This window comes from Delphinus delphis, chromosome 3 (genome assembly GCF_949987515.2).
Source record: "Delphinus delphis chromosome 3, mDelDel1.2, whole genome shotgun sequence".
Taxonomy (NCBI): domain Eukaryota; kingdom Metazoa; phylum Chordata; class Mammalia; order Artiodactyla; family Delphinidae; genus Delphinus; species Delphinus delphis.
The window spans coordinates 112,937,391-112,963,057 of record NC_082685.1 but is presented as its reverse complement, the minus strand read 5'-3'; the positions used below and the strand labels follow the sequence as shown (position 1 = coordinate 112,963,057).

Below are 25,667 nucleotides of genomic sequence, written 5' to 3'. Positions count from 1 at the left end.
TTTAAAATTCCTGGTTGCGCTGTGTCTTCATTGCTTCCCCGTGGGCTTTCTCTAGTTGTGGTGAGCGGGGGCTACTCTTCGTTGCAGTGCGCGGGCTTCTCATTGTGGTGGCTTTTCTTGTTGCGGAGCATGGGCTCTAGGTGCGCAGGCTTCAGTAGTTGTGGCACGTGGGCTCAGTAGTTGTGGCTCGCGGGCTCTAGAGCACAGGCTCAGTAGCTGTGGCGCACGGGCTTAGTTGCTCCACGGCATGTGGGATCTTCCCATACCAGGGATCGAACCGTGTCCCCTGCACTGGCAGGCGGATTCTTAACCACTGTGCCACCAGGCAAGTCCCATCTAGCACTCTAATCCTTAAGAAAAAAAATAAAATTGAGTTGTGTACACAAGAGATTTAAATTTATAGATAAGACTGAAGGCAGCCTTAGTTTGAAGGAACACTTTTAAGAAATTAGATTATCATACAGGCACTCAAATAGCCTAAAAGGGTTATGATTTTTCTCTTAAAGATCAGACCAGTTTAGAGTTATTTTATTCCTTTTTATTCTGTGTTCTGCTTATGTTTGGCAGCAAATGTTAAGTTCATCCTCTTGAGACTCAACGTTTCTATTTACTATGAATATAAGAAATTTCCTCAAATGTGTGATTCTTTACTCCACACTTGCACCTTTAAAATCCTTTCTTCTACTTCTGTCCTATCCCTTGAAAGAGTTGATACAGTGTCTTCTATGATATATAACAACAAATAGATGTTCTGAAGATAAAACCAACTATATTCTTATACTGAGTTGACAATTTTCCAGTTTTATCAACAAGGAATTTCATCTTACTTTTAAAAGCATTCTTCATCCTTTGTATGAAGACTTAAAAACAGATTCTGATCACATGTTGCAATTATCAAACCCACTCCCAGATAATTTGATAAAAGAAAATGTGCTGACCCGTGTATGTTACCACAGGCAAGATTTAAAAGGGCATAGTAACTCAACACTCCTTCGTTTTGGCCCAATGTCCATTTTCACTGGAGCATCCTGCTTTCTTAAAGTAGGGTTTTCTCCATTTTTTGACTCCTTAGAGCAATGTTTTTCAGCCTTTTTCCATTACTGCACCCTAAGGAATCTTTCTAGCCTTTTTTTTTTCCCATGGTGCTCTTTACCGTGACATTTTAATACCACAGATATATCGTCTACCTCTTTATGTGCCATATGTAGATCTGTGCTTTTATACATAAAAAGATGTTTTACGTTCTCCTCCTAAGAACCCACGTAAAGCAAACACATTTTTGGATCTCTTAGGAGATGTGGGGGACGTTTTCTTCATTTGTTCCATAGCAGAAACATACCTGACTTTCCGGATATCATTTATCTGTCATTCTCATCTATCTGGAACTTAATCACAACCCATAGATGAAGAAAAAAGCAAGCAAAATAGCTGTCTCAAAGCCTGTGGACTACAACTGATTTTCTCAACTCAGTGGGGACCACCTGGACAGCTACTTTGAGCCTGTTTATTCTTATCTTCGGCATAAGGCTAATCTCTTGGTTGTATCTCTTCCCAGCTCAGAAGCCATGACCTACCAGGAAGTTAGGTGTTTGGGCTGCCCCGTGCAGGCGCTCAGACAGGAACAAGAGGTGATAACTGACAGTGACGTTAGAGGAAAACTAAAAAGAGGAATTTGAGGCCATTTAGTGCAGGAGCAAAACAGCCCCAACACCTCCATAAGTCCTTGAAGTTACCACTCACCGTATTACAGCACAGTATAATTTTAATGACATGAAGGACTGTTCTGGCAGCTCTCGGCAAATGTTAAACGCCTGATACGTACCAGGGACTGTGGGTACAACGATGAGCAGGATAGAAACTGTTCTGTTAGGGTTTTTACTGGGGCTTTAGATTTTCGTGGCGCATGATTCTGTTAAGATGAAGGTTGGCACCTAAAGGAGTCAGCTTCAGTTATCTGGAAGATTAACCCATGGACCCACTGCTTGCACATCAATACATACATTTGCAAGAAATGTTTGCCTGCGTAATATCCGTCTTTTAAGGAAAACAGCATTTCACTGGGTTCGATGAAGCTGTCGGATGTAATTCACGTGAGGATCCTTTGTCATTTCCTTGTTCTTTCCACATCTCTCAGACCACAGACATCTCCAACACCAGTACTGCCTTCTTCTTGTTCTGCAAAGCTTTCCTGGAGAAGAGGAAAGGGGGGCAGCTTACCTGTTCCCATTAACTTTATATGTGAAAGTACCTACTGGTGTAGCTTTTGTTCAGCAACAACTGGAGTTGGCTGTGGGAGGTCTTTACTCTTCACCTGCTCCTTGAGATTTGCATGACGTGGACTCATGGCTGTCAAAAGTCAGACTGTTTTTCTTACCACGTCAGCCTTCACAGTTCTATGCACGTGTGAGCATAATTTGATGACAGCAGTATACCATTTAGCATTTGTATGGCAGAGTTTGACGTGTGTGTTTAAAAAGAAAGAAAGAAAAAAAAATCCATCTCTCTCCTTTCTTTTCATCAAGATGTTTTTTCATCTAGAAAGTGCTTAACCTGGTTTCTTCCATTTTTTTTGTTCTGCCTTGCTAACTCAGTGCATTTATAGGTTGTGAAGACAGTAGGTCCATTGGTTGGGCCAGAATATCCTTACCTGGAACTAAAATAGATGATAAGGGATTCACCGCGTTAACTTTCTTGAGGCAACCAAGAGTCCAGTGAGGTTTTATTTGTGGGGAGAGGCAGAAATGTGAAATGGGATAACATGCTTTCTAGGTCTAAATTGGTTCCACAATTAAGTTTCTGGACTCCACTGCACATATCCACCAGCTGTACCTGTTGCCTTTCTAGAACATTCGTTCAGGTTGCTAAGGACGATCTTAAACTTGCACTATACCAGAGAATTTCAGGATTTCTGTGGCTTAGATAGCATTTTACTTGTTCTAAAATAAATACATGTCTTCATAAAGCTAGTTCTCAAATACAGATTAATAACCTGCTTAAGGGCTGCATAACTACTGTCAATATGTGTCCCCCCCCCGCCCCATTTCACAGATCACCACGATGAACAGAACCTAGTACCTTGATATCACACAAGAGTAACCAGGAAATACTGTGATTTTTGATAAACAGTGCTCCTATGGGATTTTATTCCTCTTAACCACCTGAGCAGTTGGTGACTCTCTGGGGCGTATGTAGTGCATACTCTCAAAGGGTAAACAGGTTTAATACCAATGCATTCCTAAAAGGTTGAATTATATCTTTGCATGCCTCTGGGGTGAGTAGAAGATAACGATTAACAGAAACATTTATTTTTCATTACCCAGGGGTTACACTGGTCGTTGATGTTAATCAGTTTTTGGAGAAGGAGAAGCAAAGTGATATTTTGTCTGTTTTGAAGTCTGCCGTTGGTAATACAAACGATGTAATGCCCGAATGTGCTGACAGGTACTATGACACCCTTGCGAAGGCAAAAGAGCAAAAATCTAAAAGTGGTAAGCTTCTTCATCGTTTAGCACAAACTAAATTGGCATTTTGAATATGATGGTTTCTGTGGTATTGTGTTACCTTAATTTTAAGACAGATAATCACTTTCAAATGAACGTTTCTGAAATGTTTATCATCTCTGGCAAAGGAAATTTTTTAGGTGTTGCTTTTCCTTTTTTGTCTCTTAGAAAGCTGTGATTAACTTGATGGCTGTGTGTGCGTGCCATATACTAGAGAAAATACAGTATTAAAGGAGACTTTACAGAAAGTAGGGCAGATATAGGGTAGCCTCCTCAAAGACATCTCCTGCTTTCCTTTAAAAGAGTTATTGTCTTTCTCTCAAACCTTAATCCTTGTCCTTTTGCCCCAGAGTCCCCATGCTTCTAAAATGGAGTTCTGATAGTGTCTGTCATAATGAAAGAGTCATATCCAAGTGTATGAATCCTGGAAATAAATACTGGAATCGCTTCTCAAAAAAAAAAAAAAAAGAAGAAGACCTTGCTTCCTATAGATCTTGCTGTTGAGCCATCCCTCTAGTGGTACAAACTGATTTTTACACTAATATTTCTCTCCATCCTTTTTGAAACAAATGACACATTATTATACAATATTAAGTGGAAGTAAAACGTAATTTTGAAAGTACAAAATAAGCAGCAAATTGGTCTCCAAGAGCCTTGGCATATACTTAGGCCTGTACAATCCAATGGCAGATCATGAAATATTAGCTGTGGAAACTGTGTTTTAGATCATGAGTTTAAGACTCATATTTCAGATTTAGAAAATCTTGATGACATTTTGGACAGAGGGAGAAAATGACAAATCCAAGGAGATTAATTTTTGGCAGAGATAATCCATCATCTCTTTAGTAGATTTTTGTTGAGCACTTGCTATGTCCTAGTGTCAAGGATCAAGGTGTCTCCTGACTCTTAGGCTGGTGTTTACTTGTACCACATCATGGGTCATGTACATAGTACTTTTCATCTTTAGGAAACTGCTGTGACAATATATGGCCTTAGAAGTGGAACTTAAGGAAAAAAAATATATTTTTTTTTTTAGTTCACTGGAAGTCTGTCCAAAAGTACCCTATGTACTTCCTTGTAAATTAGTCTGATGTATTTCTCACTTGGGAATTCTACCCTCCAATTCCACAAATTTTCTGGTAATGAAATGGAAATGGGGCCATCCTCTCCTACTTGGCACCTGATCACCCTTGAGCCTCTCTCTGTTCCCTTCACAACTCTTCATCAGGAGTTACTGTAGGGCCCCTACCTCATCCTTCACGAGGAAAGAATTGTACAACTGTATTTATGCAGGGGTGAGTTCCTAGAGATGATCCATCATAATTTCAAAATCATCCTGGCCCAAACTTAGTTTTATCTTCTTTTCCCTAAACTTGCCTACTCCTCTTCCCAAGTGCCATGTCCCGGTCAGTGAAGAAAAAATGTCCCGAGGTAGCCAATTTAGAAACATAGGAGATCCCTTAGATTCATTTTTTTCTGGAAACAAAAAGAGAGTTGGGACTTTGTTAGAGATTGTGTTGAAGCTGTAGATCAATTTGAAGCATATTGCCATCTTAACAATATTGAGTCTTCTGATCCATGTACATGGTATGTCTTTGCTTTTAATTAGGTCTTTAATTCTTTCAACAATGTTTTGTAGTTTTCAATGTATAGGGCTTGCATTTCTTTAGTTGCATTTATTCCTCCGTATTTTATTATTTTTGATGCCATTGTAAATGTTGTTTTCTTAATTTCACTTTGGGGTTGTTTATTGCTCACATATAGAAATATAATTGATTTTTTTATTGAGATATATCACATACCATAAAATTCACTCTTTTAAGGTGTGAAATTCAGAAGTTTTTACTTAACACTAAAAACACCACCACTAGTTAATTTGCCTTTTAATAAAGGATATTTTTCCTTATAATAAACAAAGCCCCTTACCTATGACACATTGCTCCCTACCCCCAACTTTCAGCCCCAGGCAATCGCTAATCTACTCTCTGTCTCTCTGATTTTGCCTCTTCTGGACACTTCATATAAATTAAATGATACTGTGTTTGGCTTCTTTCACGTAGTGTAATGTTTTCAAAGTTCAACCATGTTGTAGCACGTATCAGTTCTTCATTTCTTTTTATGGCTGATAATATTCCATTGTATGAATATGCCACATTTTGTTTATCCATTCATCAGTTGATAGAATTTAGATTTTTTTTCTCCAGTTTTGGCTATCCTGAATAATACTTCTGTAAACATTTGTATTCAAGCTTTTGTGTGGGCATATTTTCATAAAATTGATTTGTGTATATTGATTTTGTATCCTGCAACCTTCCTGGACTCATCTATTCTAATAGTTTTTTAGTGGATTCTTGGGCTGCCACCTGTTGTTATAAATAAAGTTTTATTGTAATTCAGCCACACTCATTAATTTACATATCGTCTCTGGCTGCTTTCATGCTACACTGGCGAGTCAAGTAGCTGTATGAGAGACCTGTAGCACACAAGACTGAAAATATTTACTCTCTGGCCCTTTATAGAAAAAGATTGCCAACCCCTGTTCTAGAAGGAAGAGGAAAAACTTTCTAGCCAACTAAAGACTAACTTTCATTCCCTATAGAGCTGTGAACATTATTTGGGGGAGTGAATGGGATGATTTATTCTTACTCTTTCACCTCTGATTCTAGGATGTCTATTTTTTCCCAAACAAGTGTTCACTCTTTGGTAGATCACTCAGCCTTATTGTTCAGTTTAGGTCTTATATAGGTATGATTTTGTCTGGAAGGAATCTAGAAAGTATGCTTCCTTATAGAATGCTCACCACCTCTTAACTCACGGGTATCTTTCTCTTGTATGGTCCCTCAAAGGCCCGTAATTAGTCTTTTCCCTAAGTAACAAACCAACTGTATTTCTCTTGTTCTGGAGATGCCCTCCTCAGCCTTTGATCTGACTCTAAACTCATACTTGATGTGAAAATGATAAAATTCTCTTTTTCTATTATCCACTGACATTCCTACTCAAATAACCCTTACAGTGCCAATGTGGTTGTCTTTTATTTATTTATTTATTTATTTATTTATTTATTTATTATTTTTATTTTTGGCTGCGTTGGGTCTTCGTTACTGAATACGGGCTTTCTCTAGTTGCGGCGAGCAGGGGCTACTCTTCATTGCAGTGGTGCATGGGCTTCTCATTGCAGTGGCTTCTCTTGTTGCAGAGCACAGGCTCTAGGCGTGCGGGCTTCAGTAGTTGTGGCACGGGGGCTCAGTAGTTGTGGCTCATAGCTTAGTTGCTCCACGGCATGTGGGATCTTTCTGGACCAGGGCTCAAACCCGTGTCCCCTGCATTGGCAGGCGGATTCTTAACCACTGTGCCACCAGGCAAGTCCCAATGTGGTTGGCTTTTAACCAACTAAGAACTTTTTACTTCTCAGTTCTTATGAAAATAAAACATACCCATTTTCACCATCTTTATTTGCTTTCTTTCCTTGCCACTGAGAGAGTTGCCTTAAAAAGGGTTTTCATTATTCTGAAAGCGCTTGTGAATCTGACAACTGTTGGTGATTGAAAATATAATGATTACTTGTGATCATCCTAATTTGACTATACAATATATTTTCTAGTAGACCAGCATTTCTAAACAGATAACAACTGCCTGACTGCCCATTTGAAGAGAGATATATCTCTGTTCCTGGGCATTGACAGAACAGTTGAGGGGCATTAAAAGCCAAGTAAAGAATCAACACACATGGGCTTCCCTGGTGGCGCAGTGGTTGAGAGTCCGCCTGCCGATGCAGGGGACACGGGTTCGTGCCCCGGTCTGGGAAGATCCCACATGCCACGGAGCGGCTGGGCCCGTGAGCGATGGCCACTGAGCCTGCGCGTCCAGAGCCTGTGCTCCGCAACGGAAGAGGCCACAACAGTGAGAGGCCCGCATACCGCAAAAAAAAAAAAAAAAAAAATCAACACACAAAACCAAATAAAGAATCAACACACATTAAATCAACACGCCTTAAAGTTATCTCTGCTTAGATATTTGAATCCATTTAAATATTCTTTGAGGAAATTCAGTCAAATTTTGATTTCCCTATAAAGGCAATTGCTCTAATGCGCACTTGGCATCAGTTGGCTTAGCTTGGTCAGAAGTTTCTGTTTTATTGTTGTTTTTAGCTCTCTGATCTGGGACAAGAATCATAACCATTCAGCAAAATAAATAGATTGCTAAATAGGAAGTATAGCACATAAATTCATGAGGAGATATTCTTCTTGGCCAATTTAAGCCATGACTGTCATAGTTTTGTTTTGTTTTTTTCTAATATCCACCCCACGCCCGCCCCCAGCAAAATTAAGTTCTTTCAACATTTTTTTTCTGCTTTTGTGTGGTTGTGTAGAGCAAGGTGAGTCAGAGGGACCAGGAATTTTCCTTTTCCCTGCTTAGTGACCTCAGAGGTTGTGTATGCCATTTTGTGCTTTGAATAAAGTTGTCTGCAAAGATGAGTCACTTCTGCTTTGATTTAATGCAGATCATTAAATAAAGGGTTCTCGGGACTTCCCTGGTGGTGCAGTGGTTATGAATCCGCCTGCCAGTGCAGGGGACACGGGTTACATCCCTGGTCCGGGAAGATCCCACATGCTGCAGAACAACTAAGCCCGTGCGCCACAACTACTGAGCCTGTACTCTAGAGCTCAGAATCCACAACTACTGAGCCCGCAAGCCACATCTACTGAAGCCCGTGCGCCTGGAGCCCGTGCTCCACAACAACAGAAGCCACTGCAATAAGAAGCCCATGCACCACAACAAAGAGTAGCCCCCGGTCACCGCAACTAGAGAAAGCCCACGTGCAGCAACTAAGACCCAGCACAGCCAAAACTTAATTAGTTAATTAATTTTAAAAAATAATAATAATGGGTTCTCCTTAAATAATGGGTCACAGGCCTTGTAGGTCACTCCTTTTCAAAGAAGTTGCTGGAAGCCTTTCTAAATAAAGACGATTCTTCCTCATCCGTCTCCCCTGTCTCCTTGTGTTGCTATCCACATCTACCTGGGGTATCCATCCTTGTTTGCTTTTCCTTCTTGTTGGCCATTTGCAACTCTTTTCATCCTCATGAAAAACTTGGTATGCGGAGCCAGCATTAGACATTACTCTCTCCTCCTTTTTCTTTGGCTTAGCAGGGAGCTGCCATTGAATACATAGAATTCATTCCATTTTAATGAGTCCTTGCTGATGATTTTAACACACTGTCTGAATGTTTGGTGAAAAGCATATTCATTCAATTAATTTACTTATTGAAGAAACTACATTAATGTTGAAAGTTTCCATGTTCCTCTCTGGAATTTAACAAACCTTTTTCTTCAGTGTCTACTGAAGGTTCGTGGCTCAAACTCAACCTGCAGGAGAAATATGATTACTACTACAACATCGATTCAAAAGAGAGTTCCTGGGTCGCACCTGAATCCTGCTTGCTTAAAGAATCATGGCTCATGGGAAAAGAAATTGAGGTAGGACGTTGGTGTTTGATGAGAAGGTGTACTATATAAAGATAAATGTGATTGCTTTTCTACTTTTGAATCATGGAATTGATGGGAAGAACTAATTTATTTGAAGACCGGATAGGGAGTAAAGTCTTCATGAACTACAGTTGGATGTGGCTGCATGGTTACTGACTTTTAGAATGTTTTCCGTATGTCAGAGCAACACCAAACAGCACTAGGGGAATAAAGCTCTTTCAGCTTCTTTAGGATGAGAGATTATCCTGAGAAATCAATCTCCAGGTTTTCCTTGACACCAAAGCTCAATTAGTGGTAATTCCTTGGTTGTAAGTATTCAAAATGTCTTATTTCTTTCCCCCCAACCTCAACCTATAAGAAAGATACATAGGTCCATTAAAGTGAATAATGCTTCCCCAGGAGAAATACTCTTGAAGGAATGTTCACCAAGATTGCTTTGGACTTGAGACCAAAAGTTGGACCCGGAAGATGTGAAAATTGCTCTTTGATCCAGGCATTGTAGTTTAAAGAGAAAATACTTCTAATAATTGAGTTTGGTTTTGAAAAAAATAGAACTCACAAATGTAGCTCTTATAGAACTGTTCACAGTCACCAGCATCAAAGATACTGCAGGGCAGCAGTATTGTGGACAGAATCACCGGTGCGGTATTTACCAAAACTCGGAGAAAAAAACTGTGGCTTGGGGATGACAATGCCACAGAAATCCTGAATGACAAGAAGATAGTGAAAAACATATTTATTAACTAATTTCAAATGTGTAAAGTTCCCAGAGTTTATAGGAAAATGGCATTGTGGAAATGAACTATTAGTGCTGCTTTGTTGAAAAATGAAATTATGGCCAGTATTTAAAAACCATATGCTCTCATTGAAAGGATGTGTCAAACTGTGAAGAAGCAGCATTGAAGGGTTAAATCAGAGCCAGAACTGCTCATGTGGCATCCAAAGATGCCCTAGGTGTAACTTCGTGAAGTGGAGTATCAGGATTAATAAAAAGTGGAGGGTCTATGCTGTTAAAAAAAAAAAAAATTCTAGTCAATCTGAAATTACTGAATTTATTCAAGAATGTGCATATGTCTCCTTAAAAGTATTTATGCATCTTTTATATGATTTCACTTTTAATTGTTTAAATTAACCATCCATTGAGTCCAGTCACACTGGATAAGAGACATCCGCCATAGAAGCGAGTCCAGTCTTTGCTTGCGTCTCTCAAAGAACATAAAAGTAAACCCAGTTCGTCATCCACATGAAGACTTCTCACAATCCCCCTTCTTCCTTTTTTTCTCATTCATCTAGGTTTCCCTGTCTGCCCTCAATAGCGCTTATCTTTCCTCTCCCACCTCCTTTTCTTCTGCTCCAAGTCTTTTATTTTCTCCCAAGTTTATTTTGAGTTTTCCCCTACTCATTGCAGGGATCTGCCTCCTCTGGCCTGGGCAAGAAAAGCCCAAGGACTTCATGGGCACTGCAGTCTTTCCCTCAGGAGAGGGAGGAGGTGATGCATACTCTTACTGTAATCATCCTTGTCTCTTTTACACTCTGAGGAGATCAGACCTCTTGCCTGGTCCCTGCCAGCATCATCTATACACCTCTACCTCCAAATCCTGAGACCATTCAACCTCATTCTCATACCATCTCAGCACAAAGTTCAGAGGATTCCAGAACCGTATCACTAGAGAGAAGCTGAGCCAGTTCATCCCTCGGCTCTGGTCAGATCTTTTTTACACCAAGCCAGAAAGAGCTATGCAGATCGTTTTCTGAAAGATAAAATTTCCAGAAGCTGTTCTCTATGCTCCTTTCATCTGATGTGTGAAGTGTAACCATAAGAAATATCTCTTGCCAGGACATTATTGAGGAAGTTACAGCAGATTACATTCGTGAGAAGATGTGGTCTGCTACCGAAGATATGCTTCTGCGCTTTCAAGCCGCAACCTCAGGACCCCTCCTTAGGAAAGAGTATGAAGCTAGGAAATCATTTTTGTATGAACAAGAAGAGCATGTGATCAAAATACAGGTATGTGAGTCACCTACCACTCGTTACAGAAAACTCATTCCATGAAAATGTTATTTGATAACAGGACAGTCAACTACCAGCATTCTAATAAACAAATGTGACTGCAGATTTTGTTCTTAATCAGTGCCCCTGAGTCTACTTTATTGAAGACTCCGAGATGGGAAGGATGTTGGATGATTTTTCACCTGTGGTCTTCTGGAAAGTATTCAGGACACTGTGAATAGTCAGAGGCAGGGGAATACCTGAGATCAGAGTTGAAATCCTGTTTCTCTAAAAAGGCGGATATCCTTGTGTCACCTACTGTCTGACCTCAGGTGCTTTTGAATTGGTTTCTTAGTGGTTAGTGGATGTTGAGTGGCGTCTGAGTTTCTATACTCTTGTAGCCTAAAGAACAGAATAGCTCATGAAATAAATGTAGCATCTCTGAGGCTATCTTCCCTCTTATATAATCTCCTTCTTCATTCAGGCCTGCAAGAGGCATCCTCATTCCCAACCTTTTTCTTCTTAAGCTTGCATGACTTGTCCGAATGTTCTGGTTCACAGGAGAGGAACTTGCTAGATTTAGATGTTTCTATTCTGTGTTCCCCTAGCATCCTCTCTCAACCACCACGCTGGTTTCCAAAAGGCCGTGTGTTTGTTCCTTTTTCTGCATCCAAAGTGATACTGTTGTTGATGAGCATAGTTTGGTGGCTTTTTGCTTTGGCCAGTAACTATTAAATTTCCAAAATTGAAAGGTTGTAAGTTGAAGGGCTTCTCTTTTGTGATCATTGGTGTACTGATCTGCTTCCCCACCTAACTATAATATTGTACAGGACAGAAGATGAGTTTTTAAAACTTTTGTATTCTTGTGTCTTGCATATGATAGGTGCTCAAATATCTGAGTTTGCTCAGAGCTTAAGATGTTAGAAGGCAGGAATGATTAATTTTTTAAAAGAAACTTCTTCTATAAACTTGATACTCAGGCTTCACTCGTGGCACAGTGGTTAAGAATCCGCCTGCCGATGCAGGGGACACGGGTTCGAGCCCTGGTCCGGGAAGATCCCACATGCCGCGGAGCAACTAAGCCCATGCACCATAACTACTGAGCCTGCACTCTAGAGCCCGCGAGCCACAACTACTGAGCCCGCGAGCCACAACTACTGAAGCCTGCGTACCTAGAGCCCGTGCTGTGCAACAAGAGAAGCCACCCCAATGAGAAGCCCATGCACTGCAACGAAGAGTAGCCCCCACTCGCTGCAACTAGAGAAAGCCCGTGCACAGCAATAGAGACCCAATGCAGCTAAAAATCAAATAAATAAAATAACTAAATTTTTAAAAAAAACTTGATACTCAAAGGAGTTTTCTAGGTGAACCCGTAAGTTTTCCAGTTTATTCCTTCTTTAAATAAATGGTAGACAAAACATACAGGAAGTGAACAAAATCTTAAGTATAACATCATCTACACTGATGCTGAGGCTCTACTTTTGCACAGAATTCGAAGAGTGTTAGCCAGTGTGACACAATTTGGACCAACCTCAAGCTCTCCAGTCTGCTCAGAGCTGTGTTATAGTTGCAAGACACTCTACAGAGCCCTCTAGTATAACATCCGCCTGATGTTAGGACCCAGGGCTAAAATCAGGAGAGAGCTGGGGAAAAGATGGAAACGGTCACCTGGAGCCTTTCCTCCCCACCTCCGTGGAAGCAGCAGTATTGAAGAAGAAGCCATTACACTATGAAGTCACCCCGTGATGACTTCCTTCCCCCTACTTCTGACAGTTTTCTAACAAGGAGGGCATGAGGTCTAAAGTCAGGCTATAACCTAGAGATGAATGTGGTCTGACCCAGAAAACCAGAAGACCATGAACCAAAGGGCATCATGCTAATCTCATTTTTTGCAGAAGTGGCTGATTCATTCCAAATTAGGGGAATGATGTCAAATCTGAAGATTTCCCCTCCGTGGAACAGCTCAAACTTCTTAGCTGGCTGCATCAACCCCAGACACAGTAGTCTCAACAAATTCAGAGAAAAAGCTCCCAGGCTGAGGGCAACCACACCCCAGCTCCGCTGTGCTACCACCGACAGTCTCCTCCCAAGGAGCTAGATATGGTACAGAGAGTGTATGTCATCAGTAGCCAATCCTTTGTCTCAGACAACTCAGAAGGTGGCCAAGTAAACACAGAGGAAGGTAATGAGAATCTATGATAACCATATTATATTTGAACAGTAAGAAAGCCCTGAAAAAATGGCCAACATTTAAGAAGAGAGCCAGAAAAAAATCTCAAACAAAAATGAAGATTTTATAGCCAAAAGAAAGAAAAATGGATATAAGTTGTAAAACATAAATTAACATCTGAGGATTCTCATATTCCAGGAGACAGTAGAAATGTTTATACTGAAACTGCTTTATGCTTTTAAGAAATTTAATAAGATGCATGGACTTGATGAAACAAGACAGCATGATAAAATGAAAAGATAACCCGTAGCTACAGAGAGGAAGAAAAATGACATCCTAGAATGGGAATGAGCTTATAACTGCAGAAGGTAGAACAGACACTGAAAGCGATTGAAACACGTGGAGAACTTGAGAAAAATCACAGAAAAAGCTAAGAATAGATGACTTAAAATACATTTTCTCATCTGAAGATGATAATACCCATTTTATCGCAGGGTTGTAGGGATTAAATGGGATAATACACATAACAGACTTTGCCCAGTATGCAGCTATTAAGTGCTCAACAAGTGTTCGAAGTGATGAGGCGGTAGAGATCGTGACTCAGAGGGCAGGTAGTGGGGATCCAACATCCAGTGGTTGGTTGGCCCAGGAAGAGATCAGAAAAATCAAGACAGGAAAAAAGAGTTAGCTACAATATTTTTTTCCTTGAACTGAAGAACGCTGAAATGCCACTTTGTAGGAAAAAGCATAATAGTGAAATACCAAAACTTAGCCCTGAGAATTGCTAAATTATTGAACTTCAGGTCAGAGAGTGCCACAAGCATGGGGGCAAAGAAAAAGAAACAAGCTTCTGTGAAGCAAGTGCAGGTTGTCAGGAGCTGTGGCAGAATCTGGGGCCGGGAGGAAGGGGGTGACCTGATGGGACAGTCCTTCATTACATTGTTTGAATGTAACTGACTACTCTTGCAGGTTGCGGAATTGTAGCTTTAGGCAGAGTGGGAAAAGAGGCCAATATTTAGGGTTTTCTTGGCTAACAGAGAGATCACAGAATTTGTGCTTCAGAAGTTGGTAATTTGAATATTACTATCCTGAGTGCCCAATTATCAAGCGAGGCAACCAATGTAGCAAGCCAGATTTTCTAGAGATTGACAATTAGAATCTATAAAACAGAACAGTAACTTCTGAGGTCTAGGTATCTTGGGAAACTCCTTTGTTACAGCTGAATTGCACAGAAAATATATTTATGGTAACAAAAAACAAAACAAAAACATGGCTATTATAAATTTTCACGCAAGTTCTCATACCAGTCAAGAGAGAGATTGATGTTTTGGTAAACGCCTTCTCTCTAATTGTTTATAAAAAGCTGCTTCTAAATGGCTTTATGGTTTAGAATTCTGTCTCCTTTTGCATTTTTATCAATAGCACCTTCCTCCCAACTTTATACCTATAATTATTTTTAATAAAGAGCCTCTAATTAGAAGAGCCTTCAGTCTCTGGGCCTTGCACAGAATGAGAAAAGCCAATCCTAATGAAACTAAAACTTACAAACTAAAAAAGAAGAATGTTAAATTTTGACAAATAAAATAGGAAGCCTGTAGTACTCTGCTTCTATAGACCAAAACTTCAAAACCCAGCCAAGTTGCCTTGGTTTGGAAAGGTAGCAATAAAAATATAAATGTAGATTCCAGAAAAATCGACATTAATCATTAAAGAGATGAAATACAAAATGAAATCTTCAGGAAAGTACTGTTGGTGAGCGCTGAATCCTTAGGACATTAAAAACAGTACAAAACGGACAAGTGGGTTCATTCCACTAATGCAAACATGCTTCAGTATTAGATCTTCTGTTACTACAACAGATTCCTTATCCAGAATCTTTGAGAATCTGAGCTAATAGAGATTAATAGTGTTTCTGGAATTGAGATAATTCCAAAAACACAGAATGAGAAATTGAGCTAATCCCAGTATCTTGGTTGCCTTTCAATTTGGATCAAGGAATGGGATGTATAATATTATTGGCACATTTGCACCTCTGTGCTTTAAAACAGTGTTAGCCACAAAAACACGAGTCACCATTGAGACCCATCATGACAAATAAGTTACCAGTTAGATTGCCATTAGTGTGAGCGCAATCACAGTTTATCCCGTTTCCCTATTTGTCAATATTCTGTTCTCTACATATTTTCGGTATTACAAACAATGCTGCAACAAAAATCCTTATATATTGTTTTTCTACACAGGTACTTATATTTCCTTAGGCTGGGTATATTGAAAATTAGAAACACTGGGTGAAACGCTAAATAATTTTAAATTTGATACTGCTAAATTCCCTCCAAAAAGGCTATACTCTTTTGTACTTTTCCCAATTCCTACTCCCCATCTATACTTTTATTCCCCTCACTGCTTGGCAATGAGTGATGTGACAACTTTCCCAAAATTTCTCAGACTGACATTCAAGGCTCTCTCAAGCTTAGAGCCAGCTCACATTTTTTGTAGAGGTTCCCAGTATTTGTAGAATTGTGTTCTGTGGTTCCCTGTTTCAGCCAATTCAAGCTACCTTCTCTCTTCCAAGATCCCTCATAGTTTTTGACCCATATGCCTTCTTGTGTTCTAGCACTATGATGGATTGCTTTAAAAGCATATTTGTAAGATGTTTCCATTGGCGGAAGCTGGATAAAAGGGTACATGGAACTCAATGTATTACTGTTGCAGCTTCCTGTGAGTCAATAATTATTTCAAAATTAAGTTTTTTTAAAAAGCATATTTATCATTTCTAGGGATTTAAATTAAGAGGGGAAGTCTGGAGCAAGTACTCAGTTGGCTACTTATTCCATCATGACTGTTTTGTTTTGAATCATTACCAAAAAGTATATTATTTTTTAAATGGCAATAAAATTCCGCATACCTTTTTAAAAAGAAGGAATGAGGTAGATTGATATATGCAGATGTGAAAAGAAATTTATAAAAAATAACTTGAACAAACAAACAAAAAAAAAAAACACTTGATTTGGGGGAATTCCCTGGTGTCCCAGTGGTTAGAACTCGGCGCTTTCATTGCCGTGGCCCGGGTTCGGTCCCTGGTCAGGGAGCTAAGATCCCGCAAGCTGCGCTGCGAGGCCAAAAACAAACTTGATTTTTTTGTATTTGTCCTTTTTAACACAGAACTTGTATTTCATTTCTAACCTGAAAAACAAAATCAGAGAATTGGAGTGAATTACAAAGATATGTTTCAATAAAAAGATTCTCAAAAATGAATTGGAATAAACTTTATAACAGCTATGGATTTATCATTCTAAAGATACCAGTTTGTGTCCACTTTTTGCAAATGTTTCCTGTAAAAGTTCTCTTTGATGGTGATAACCTTGTAAAGCTATGTTGATGAAGCCTCGTTAAACTTTATGTAAAAATAGATGCAATAATAAAAGATCAGTCACAGTACTCCTATTTTCAGGGATCCAGAGTCATCTTCCTTTTCAGTCTGGATCACAGTGGCCCACTTGTTGGAGGAAAGCTAATTACTAGTCATTATTTTGAAGCATCTTATACTGTTACCAAATAATACCAGCACCCAATTGATCTGTTTGTATGTTTCAGGGCAATTCCATATTATTATGACTTCTTATCAGCCAGGGCCTTGGTAAAATTAAACTTTCAAACCAGAAACTGGGCTTCCACCTGGTAATTCCTTTCCCAAACTTGGGGCAAGCCTCAGGTGTGAGCTGGTATGCTCTGCCCAGTTTAATGTCCACCCCTAGGGATGGTGTCCAGATGAGATTTGGAAGGGAGGATCCCCAACATTGTCCCAACTCAGTGTCTCCTGAGATGTACTCCGTCCTTGCACTTTCTAAAGTAAACTGTTACATGTAAGTAATTCTGTAACTCATTATTTTCCACAGGCTTTTTGGAAGGGACATAAACAGCGGGCCTCCTATATGCACAGGCGACAAATGTTCATTGATAATATTCCTTCTGTTGTGAAGGTAAACACCCTTTCCTACCTTAGTGCTTGACTTAAACTTTTCCCTTCATTTTCGTTTTGCTTCTAGAAGACAGACTATGTTTGAGCCTTGACATCAGAAGCAAGTCCTGGGTTTGAGTCATACCTCCACTACTCACTTAGCTGATCATCTTCAAGCAAGTCCATGAAAACACTCTATTGTCTCTGGTCCTTTATAATATATGGTCTTTCTCTAACAAGTCCAAATTGATTATTTAAAATCTGGAGGAAACCCAGTTTTATTTTATGTTCTTCTTATGGTCTTCGCTAATAATGTTTAGAATGCTCAAATTTAACAGTGCAGACCTTAGTTGTAACGCAAATGCAAAGCCAATGACAAGAGAAAGTAGAGCTAAGTTAGGGCCTGTATTTAGGTGGTGGGCTGGTCTAACCCAGCTTCCCAGCAAGGCTGGTTGCTCCGAGCTTAGAGAAAGAACACGCAATGGAGTGCCCACTGTCTCGAAGCTGAAAACTAAAGAACTGTACAGCAGTGAACTTGTAGAAACTTGGAAATCCAGATCAGAGTCACAAGAGTGGGACTGGAGAGAGATGGGAATCAGATGAGATTTGTGAAGACTTTTTAAACTGTGAGGACAAAGAATGACATGGTCTAGACCCCTTGTGCATTACTAGCTCCTGAATGAAATGTCCTTTGCTCACCCTGGAACACATGCTTATTCGCTCAGAAAACCATGGGTCACAGTTGGTCCCTCGTGAGACCTCTTGAAATGTTTTCCTGTAAAGACCTAAAGAATATTCGCTGCGTTTAAGAGATGTGGGAAGCAACCCTGAACTTGGTTTCATTTGATCCCCTGACCCGTGGCCACTCTCAGCAAAATGCCTTGCCTGCTTGGCTTTTATTTACTGAGATTAAAGCCAAATGGTACGAAGAGCTACATTACCTTCCCCACCATAACATGTACATGTTCTGAACCCCTAGGAGAAAAAGCAACGAAGGAGATAGAAGGTGAAGATTAGGCTTTAGATGTTCATTAGTTGGTAGGCTGCTAATTTTTACTTTTTTATCAAATTATCTCTCAATATTATTTTTAAAAGACTCCATAAAGAGATATGAAAGGTTATCTGGTAATTGCCTGGATTTGTCTTTTTAACTTATCTTTAGATTCAGTCCTGGTTCCGGATGGTAACAGCACGAAAGAATTACGTCTCACGACTGAAGTATTTCAGAGATCATGTAAGAGACACGCATGTGGATTTTTATCCTGGCTGAGGATGAACTAAATGAATACTTGGTTGAATGTTAGCATTGAATGATTTTTATTAAATGGTGGAAATGAACACTAGGAGGAAAAAATAGGTTTTAGAACTCAATGTGATACCATTTGGAGGCTTCTTACATTTTTTTATTCAGAACTCAGGTTCAGAGTGAGACTTCACCATTCAGAACTGGAAAGGAAATGGGTGAGAGAAAATTGATGTGGGCTAGTAATGCCAGGGAGAAAAGATTCAACTTTCCAACATTACTTGTAAATGCTTATTACTGCTAACCGAGTAATTTAAATAGACACCCGCAGGAGGAATTTTTTTAGGATCTTTGAAGAATAGATATGTGAACGTAGATTGGACCAACTAAATTTGGTGGTAAAATTCTTTTCCCTTTTTAAATCTCTTTATTTAAACAGTCCCTTTGCAATCTTGTTTATATTTTAGCTAACTTGTTTGCCCCTTTCTTCAAAGAGAATGCAAAAATAAACATTGACTACACCACATCTAAATACTATCAGTTCTAAATAGTGTCCCTTTTGAAAACGCTGTCACTTCTTAAATAGTTCTAAATTCTAAAATAGTGGAGTAGATGGGACTCTGGGAAGTTGTGACTGGTCTTGTTTTTTTCGCAGAACAATGAAATTGTGAAAATACAGTCTCTACTGAGAGCAAACAAAGCTAGAGATGACTACAAAACATTGGGTAAGTGGGAGCATTCTGAGACAAAGTATCCCTTATTAACCAGGCAAGGACAAGTTATTTCCATCTGAGTCACTTCAGTGGCGGCTCCAAAAACAGAGGATGCTCGTTATTTCCAGTAGATTTTGACCATTTCAGGCCCCAGGTTCTGAACCAGTACACAAAGGAAGATGTGATGACAGGAAGTGGGCCCTTCTATCTAAATGGAGCGGGGTAAATGCAGTAGATGTGATTTCTTCTTCAAAAGGAATGGGCTGCATGGGGCAGGGGGATAAAGTAGGAGTTTGAGATTAACGTATACACACTACTATCTATAAAATAGATAATCAACAAGGACCTACCATATAGCACAGGGAACTATATTCAATATCTTATAATAACCTATAATGAAAAAGAATATTAAAAAAATATATATATATATATATATCTGAATCACTTCACTGTACACCTGAAACTAACACAGCATTATAAATCAACTACACTTCAATTTTTTAAAAATGCAGTTGGTATAAATGCTGATTTTTTATATTAAATTTGAGCTAGAGGCAGGAATCTAATGCAGAAGAGCCAGAAGATTAACTTAAATTTGAATACTGTTTAATTTACTACCTGGCCTGTGATTTTTTTCATCTCATTTTAAGAATGAAACATAGTCGTATAAGAAATTTGGAAATATGAATATGAAGGGAAAAAGCACACAGTTTCACCTCCCAAAGATAACTACAAACATCTTCCTATAGTTTCATTCTGGACTTCTCACAGTACCTATGGTTTTTTAAATCATCTTCCTTATACTAATAGTATATGCCATTTGTAGAAAGTTTGAAAACAGCAAAATAAAATAAAAATCACCCAGAAATAGCATTCACATTTTGTGCTGTCTTTTTCAGTTTCAGCTCTGCATATGTTTGTCATTCTGTTGTTGTTGTTGTTTTTACATAGTGAAGGTCATTCTTTATATGCTAAATTTTTAACCTTCTTACTATCACAAGAACATGTAATAAAGAGCGTGTCCTAGATTAAGTCTAGAAGGGCTTGCTGATAAGTTTAGTAGTACTGCCTAAATTCTTCAACTATTCAGGTCATTCAAGATTAGTTTTGAGGAGCCAAAACAAATGAAAATGGCCATTATGTTCTAACTGCCTTGTTTCTTACTTTTTTTTTTTTTTGAGGAAATAAACAACTGTTCAGTAATGTTCCTAGCACAGTGCTACTAAGTAGTTTCACCAACACCCTTTATTGTCAAAAGTCTGTCTGAATTATGGAGTGAAGTGTATGGCCTAAGAAAGATCTTCCCTGGTACTTGTTAAGGAAAAGTATCCGGCAGCCTCAGAGGCCAGGTTCTGCCTCAAGCCCGTGGAATCTTCTGGATACTACCTCATTCTACTAGATTCCAGAATCCAGCATGCAGACTGAGGGAGGAAAGGTCCCCAGTCTTTCCAATGCCACACTGCTCCACTTTGGAATTGATGAGATTCGTCTCTTAGTTGGTAGATAATCTTTAATTTTTTATAAGGAAGCTGAATAGGGGGTTTGTTTTCTGAGCCCTAACACACTAAAATAGGTAATTTAAGGATAAGTTTTCCAAACAAACACAGGCTGCTTTTCGTTTCCTTCTAGGGAACATGTTTTTGTAGGTGGTCGTGATGATGCTTGTTACTTGCTTACTTTTTTTTTTTTTTTAATTTACAAAGATAAAAGAAATTCCAGTTTAAAAATCTAAGCGAGGGCTCCCCTGGTGGCGCAGTGGTTGAGAGTCCGCCTGCCGATGCAGGGGACACGGGTTCGTGCCCCGGTCCGGGAAGATCCCACATGCCGCGGAGCGGCTGGGCCCGTGAGCCATGGCCGCTGAGCCTGCGCATCCGGAGCCTGTGCTCCGCAACGGGAGAGGCCACAGCAGTGAGAGGCCCGCGTACCGCAAAAAAAAAAAAAAAAAAATCTAGGTGATTTCCTGTTAAAGCATAGAAGGCAGATAGAAACTATGTTAGTGAATAAATCAGATCAGAACTGCTCTGGGTTTTGGCAAATAGGGTGGCTTCGTGGTAACTGAACTGTAGATTTTCATTTCTTTCTCAATTCAGCATCTTCATAAGACGAAGGCATTTTTTTCAGCTGAAAAACAGATCACTTTGATTAGTCTGTCATGATTCATTTTCACCCATTCCCTCCAGAAAGGCACTGAATGCATTCAGGTTTAGAAGTTGCTGGAACTGTAATGTGACCATTTGTAAGTGCTGACTGTTAAGTTGTGTGGTTTCCTGAAATGAAAGTACCACCAAGTGGTATGAAGATATCATGAAGATGCCAAAAAGCCAACTGTTGATAGAGGAACTATTACATTTGAGCCATAATAATTAGTAAAGCTGAAATATTAATTTGTCTCCAGCAGGCCTGTTAGCACATAAAATGATACACAGTTTTTCAGAGCCAGGAGAGAGAACTTTAGACACAAATGCGGGGGCTTATGTTCTCTCAGCTACATGAATGAGCTCCGGTGTGTGGCTCAGGCTGTTTCAGAAATGGTCATGTCATCAGCAACATCTTTGCTGAAATAGAAGGAAAATAAATTCATGTATGCTTCAGTGATCAGGAAGAAAAGGGTCCATGATCCGAGGTGACTTGGAATCTAGTGGAATATGAGCTATTATTATCCAGTAAATTCTGAGCCTGGAAGCAGAATTGGACTTCTAAAGCTTCCTAAGGCTTTTCTTTGACAAGTACCAATAAAGACCATCCGATGGGGAACAACAGTAATACAGATGACTCTAGATTTGGTTGTTCATGATGAGTTCATGCTGTTAATTGTGTTGTTGGTTGAGCTCTGTATTCCTTAAGTGTCAAGATACCACAGAACTACACAGAAGTATAAGGAAGCTTGAGTAGGGCCTTGGAAGTAAAAGAGAGGATGGTTGTTGAGGCCGCCACAACTGGACTGGGCTCTCTCAAGTCATCTTTTTGTTGCTATGTCTAATCATTCAGCATTGAAGGTCCAGGTAGTTTCTTCTTAGAGTTTACCCAGAGTAGATCTCATTACACACCTTAAAAAAAATTGCTTTTTCAAAGTCGCAGTGCAAGAGAATTAAAGCACAATTAAGGTTCAAGGCACTAAGGGAAAGCCCTTGTAGAATTTATATAGGTATTCCTCTCAACAACTGAGCCTGGTCTCCTAGGTGCTGAATGCCCTCCCTGGTCCATCCTGAAGGGACAGGGACCCAATTCAGTTTCTAAAATTGCTTCATTTCTGCCAAGTAGGACATGTGTTCCAGTTGTCATCTGTTGGCTCCGGTTAGACCTTACAGGTCTCCCTTGACTGACCTTTTCTAATTCACCTTTCACCTAATTCCTGCTCCTTCCCCAAGGTCTTTTGGGCTGGGAAAACAAAAAACAAAAAAAAAAAAAACCTCTTTCTGCTTCCTGCAGCAAGAACAGAAATCTCTTATCTGGCTCAGCCACAAGCTCTTAGAGCCGGGGCAACTCACGTTAGCATTCTTTCCCAGGTTCCTCATCAATAAGACACTGATAGATAGAACTATCTCCTCAGTGCGTGGTCCTGGGAACAGCATGAGAGAGGGCTGATAAACGGGTGCTAGACGAGGAATTAGTGAGGCCCAACCTTATCGGTGGCGTGCATTTATTTATACCGTTTCCCCGTCCAGATTTGACATGAGGCAGGATGATTCACTCTGGAGACCAAGCACGTCCGTCGCTCTATTTTTCTGTCAATGTTTTATTTAAAGACCTGATTTCTTTCCTACTGATGATCCGTTCAAGCATGCCCAGTTAAAGCACACCTTTCCTTTCCTTGCAGTTGGCTCTGAAAACCCGCCGTTAACAGTAATCCGCAAATTTGTACACCTGTTGGACCAAAGTGACTTGGATTTCCAGGAGGCTCTGGAGGTAGCACGCTTAAGGGAAGAAGTGGTGACCAAGATCAGAGGCAACCAACAGCTGGAGAAAGACCTGAACCTGATGGACATTAAGATTGGGCTCCTGGTGAAGAACAGGATCACACTGGAGGTCAGTGGGGTTTGTGGGACTGTTGGTTCCCAGAAGAGAGAAGATGCTCGTATGTTTGCCCACAACACTGTGGTCCAGCTAAGTTCCTTTGGAGTCCAGAAGGAGTGGCCCAGAGTTTACTTACCATTTTCATTACCGCTTTATGGTCTTAGACCTGCAAAATTCTGCGCCCCCCTTTTATGACATTTGGTAAGACTTCTTTACCATTCTGAAAGGAAATTTATGTGAAATAAAACCAACTTAACATATGTACCTTCATAGCAAGGCTAAGGCCTTTCTATAAATATAAAAGAGAAATTCAAAGAAATGAATTTATAGTAAAAATACATATTTCAATATGAAGATACATGGGCCTGATGCCATTAGATGTGATAATGTTACCAGAGACTTGGGCCTTTTCACAGAATAACCACAGATTGAGAGAGCTACAGATGAGACTGGTCAGGTGAGTGGTGGAACTGGCCATGAGTTCTTTTTTCCAAAGTGGAGAACAACTCTTTGTAATAAGCCCTTGAACAGCAAAGTGTGGTCTTCCTCCACCCCCCACCACTTGACATGGAGTTGCCGTCCTAGAAAATTAAGTTTATATTAAACTTGTGAGGATCTATGTTGTGCTTATATGTAAAACTATTAGATTCTAGGCTCAAGCAATTATGCACAGAATTTTGACCTTCGTGAATGACCAGCGGGACATTAAAAAAGCCAGCCACGCGAGATGTGGACAGTTATTTACACGGGACCATCCTACAAACTGCAGGACAGCAGAGCATCTGTCCTCCCCAGGCCCCGCTTACTGGAAGCCAGTGGTGTCTCCAATCCATCAGATGTTAGCCCTCCCCAATCCACATTTCCAAAATGACCCCCTACAGAGTGGCATTTCCCTAATAATAGCCTCCAAGTAAATAATGCTGTAGTTTTGTATCTGTGAGAAACCTGCCAGTGTCAAAGCTCCCCAAAACTATGTGAAAAGTGTCATTTTTACCCAAGAAAAGGAGATTTCCAGGGTAAGACCTCTCTCCATGTCCCTGTTCCCATGCCACGTCAGTTTTCAGAAAACCAACAGGGCAGGGCAGGGCAAGTTGACCTTCCGGATGCCCTGAGAAGGCTACAGTGGGTCAGAGGTAGAGAGCCAGCTTCTGGTGTGGTTCTGGAAAACTACCAGGTGAGCAGGCACGGGACGCTACCAGCTAAGTGGACATGGGAACGCCTCACTCTTGTCTCCGGCCCTCACAGAGATACCAGCAAAATAGTGCCGAGCAAATAAGGAAACGAGAGCAACTCGTAAGACAGGAAATGATCATCTTTTCTAAATATTAAGGGAAAAAACTACAAATTTAAAAGTTCTGCTTTTAACTCTATTTTCATTGTTTTATCCAGAAAAACAATAGTACGTTAGTCTTTAAAAAAAATAATAATGTGTTTGTATTGTTGGATACATATGAAAACTTTTAAAGTGTAATATATTCCAGAAGGTCCTTCAGAGAATGCCTTTTATAGCTTTACACTGCTGTTGTACCCTACTCCCATAAAGTTGTAAACAGGAAATGCCCTGCCTTTTAAAATAAAGGCTTAGTTGCAAAAGAGTGGTAGAAATATGTAGCTTGTGGAAATACAAATGTGGCAGATTTTCGGATCTTTACAAGTGTTTAAGATTTTTTAAAGCATTCCTAATTGTTAGCATTGTGAAACGAAGTTAATTTTTCGCCTTATATTTTCAAACACCAAATATTTATCAAACACTGGTTAGAAGTTAAACTAATGATTCTCAAGGACGTACTCTTTTGTCTTATCATTAATAGTAGCATTTTTGGTTTGATGATAAGAATAGTGCAGTTGAAAGTTTTATTTACAGTAGTGAAATAATGGGGAACAACCCAAACCCGAAAACAACAGAGGACAGTAGAACCAGTCTGACATGTATGTTACACAGCCACTAAAAATAACGTTTCTGAAGAATATTTAAGGGCAGGGGAAAGGGTTGCAATATAATGGAGAAGAAAATAGTGCCTAAAACAGTACGATTTCATTTATTGTAAAAAGTAGATATACACTTAAGCTAAAAGAAAAAAGTTAAGCTCTTTTTCTTTGCATGGTAGAATTAGCCATATATATATATATTTTTAACATCTTTATTGGAGTAAAATTGCTTTACAGTGTTGTGTTAGTTTCTGCTGTATAACAAAGTGAATCAGCTATATATATACATATATCCCCATATGCCCTCCCTCTTGTGTCTCCCTCCCACCCTCCCTATCCCACCCCTCTAGGTGGTCACAAAGCACGGAGCTGATCCCCCCGTGCTATGCAGCTGCTTCCCACTAGCTATCTATTTTGTATTTGATAGTGTATATATTCCATGCCACTCTCTCACTTCGTCCCAGCTTACCCTTCCCCCTCCCCGTGTCCTCAAGTCCATTCTCTACATCTGCGTCTTTATTCCTGTCCTGCCCCTAGGTTCATCAGAACGTTTTTTCTTTTAGATACCATATATGTGTGTTAGCATATGATATTTGTTCTTGTCTTTCTGACTTACTTCACTATGTATGACAGACTCTAAGTCCATCCACCTCACTACAAATA

The 25,667-nt window shown here is 39.8% G+C and overlaps 1 protein-coding gene across 1 annotated transcript in view; it reads left to right on the top strand.

Moving 5' to 3' along the window:
- Window positions 1-25,667, top strand: part of IQGAP2 (IQ motif containing GTPase activating protein 2) — a 285,284-nt gene that overhangs the window by 217,471 nt on the left and 42,146 nt on the right. The window contains exons 15-21 of the mRNA XM_060009287.1: window positions 3,321-3,488; window positions 8,836-8,978; window positions 10,825-10,995; window positions 17,044-17,127; window positions 18,268-18,339; window positions 19,004-19,073; window positions 22,879-23,087. Coding sequence (XP_059865270.1) covers window positions 3,321-3,488; window positions 8,836-8,978; window positions 10,825-10,995; window positions 17,044-17,127; window positions 18,268-18,339; window positions 19,004-19,073; window positions 22,879-23,087 — 917 coding nt within the window. The remainder of the gene's footprint in view (window positions 1-3,320; window positions 3,489-8,835; window positions 8,979-10,824; window positions 10,996-17,043; window positions 17,128-18,267; window positions 18,340-19,003; window positions 19,074-22,878; window positions 23,088-25,667) is intronic.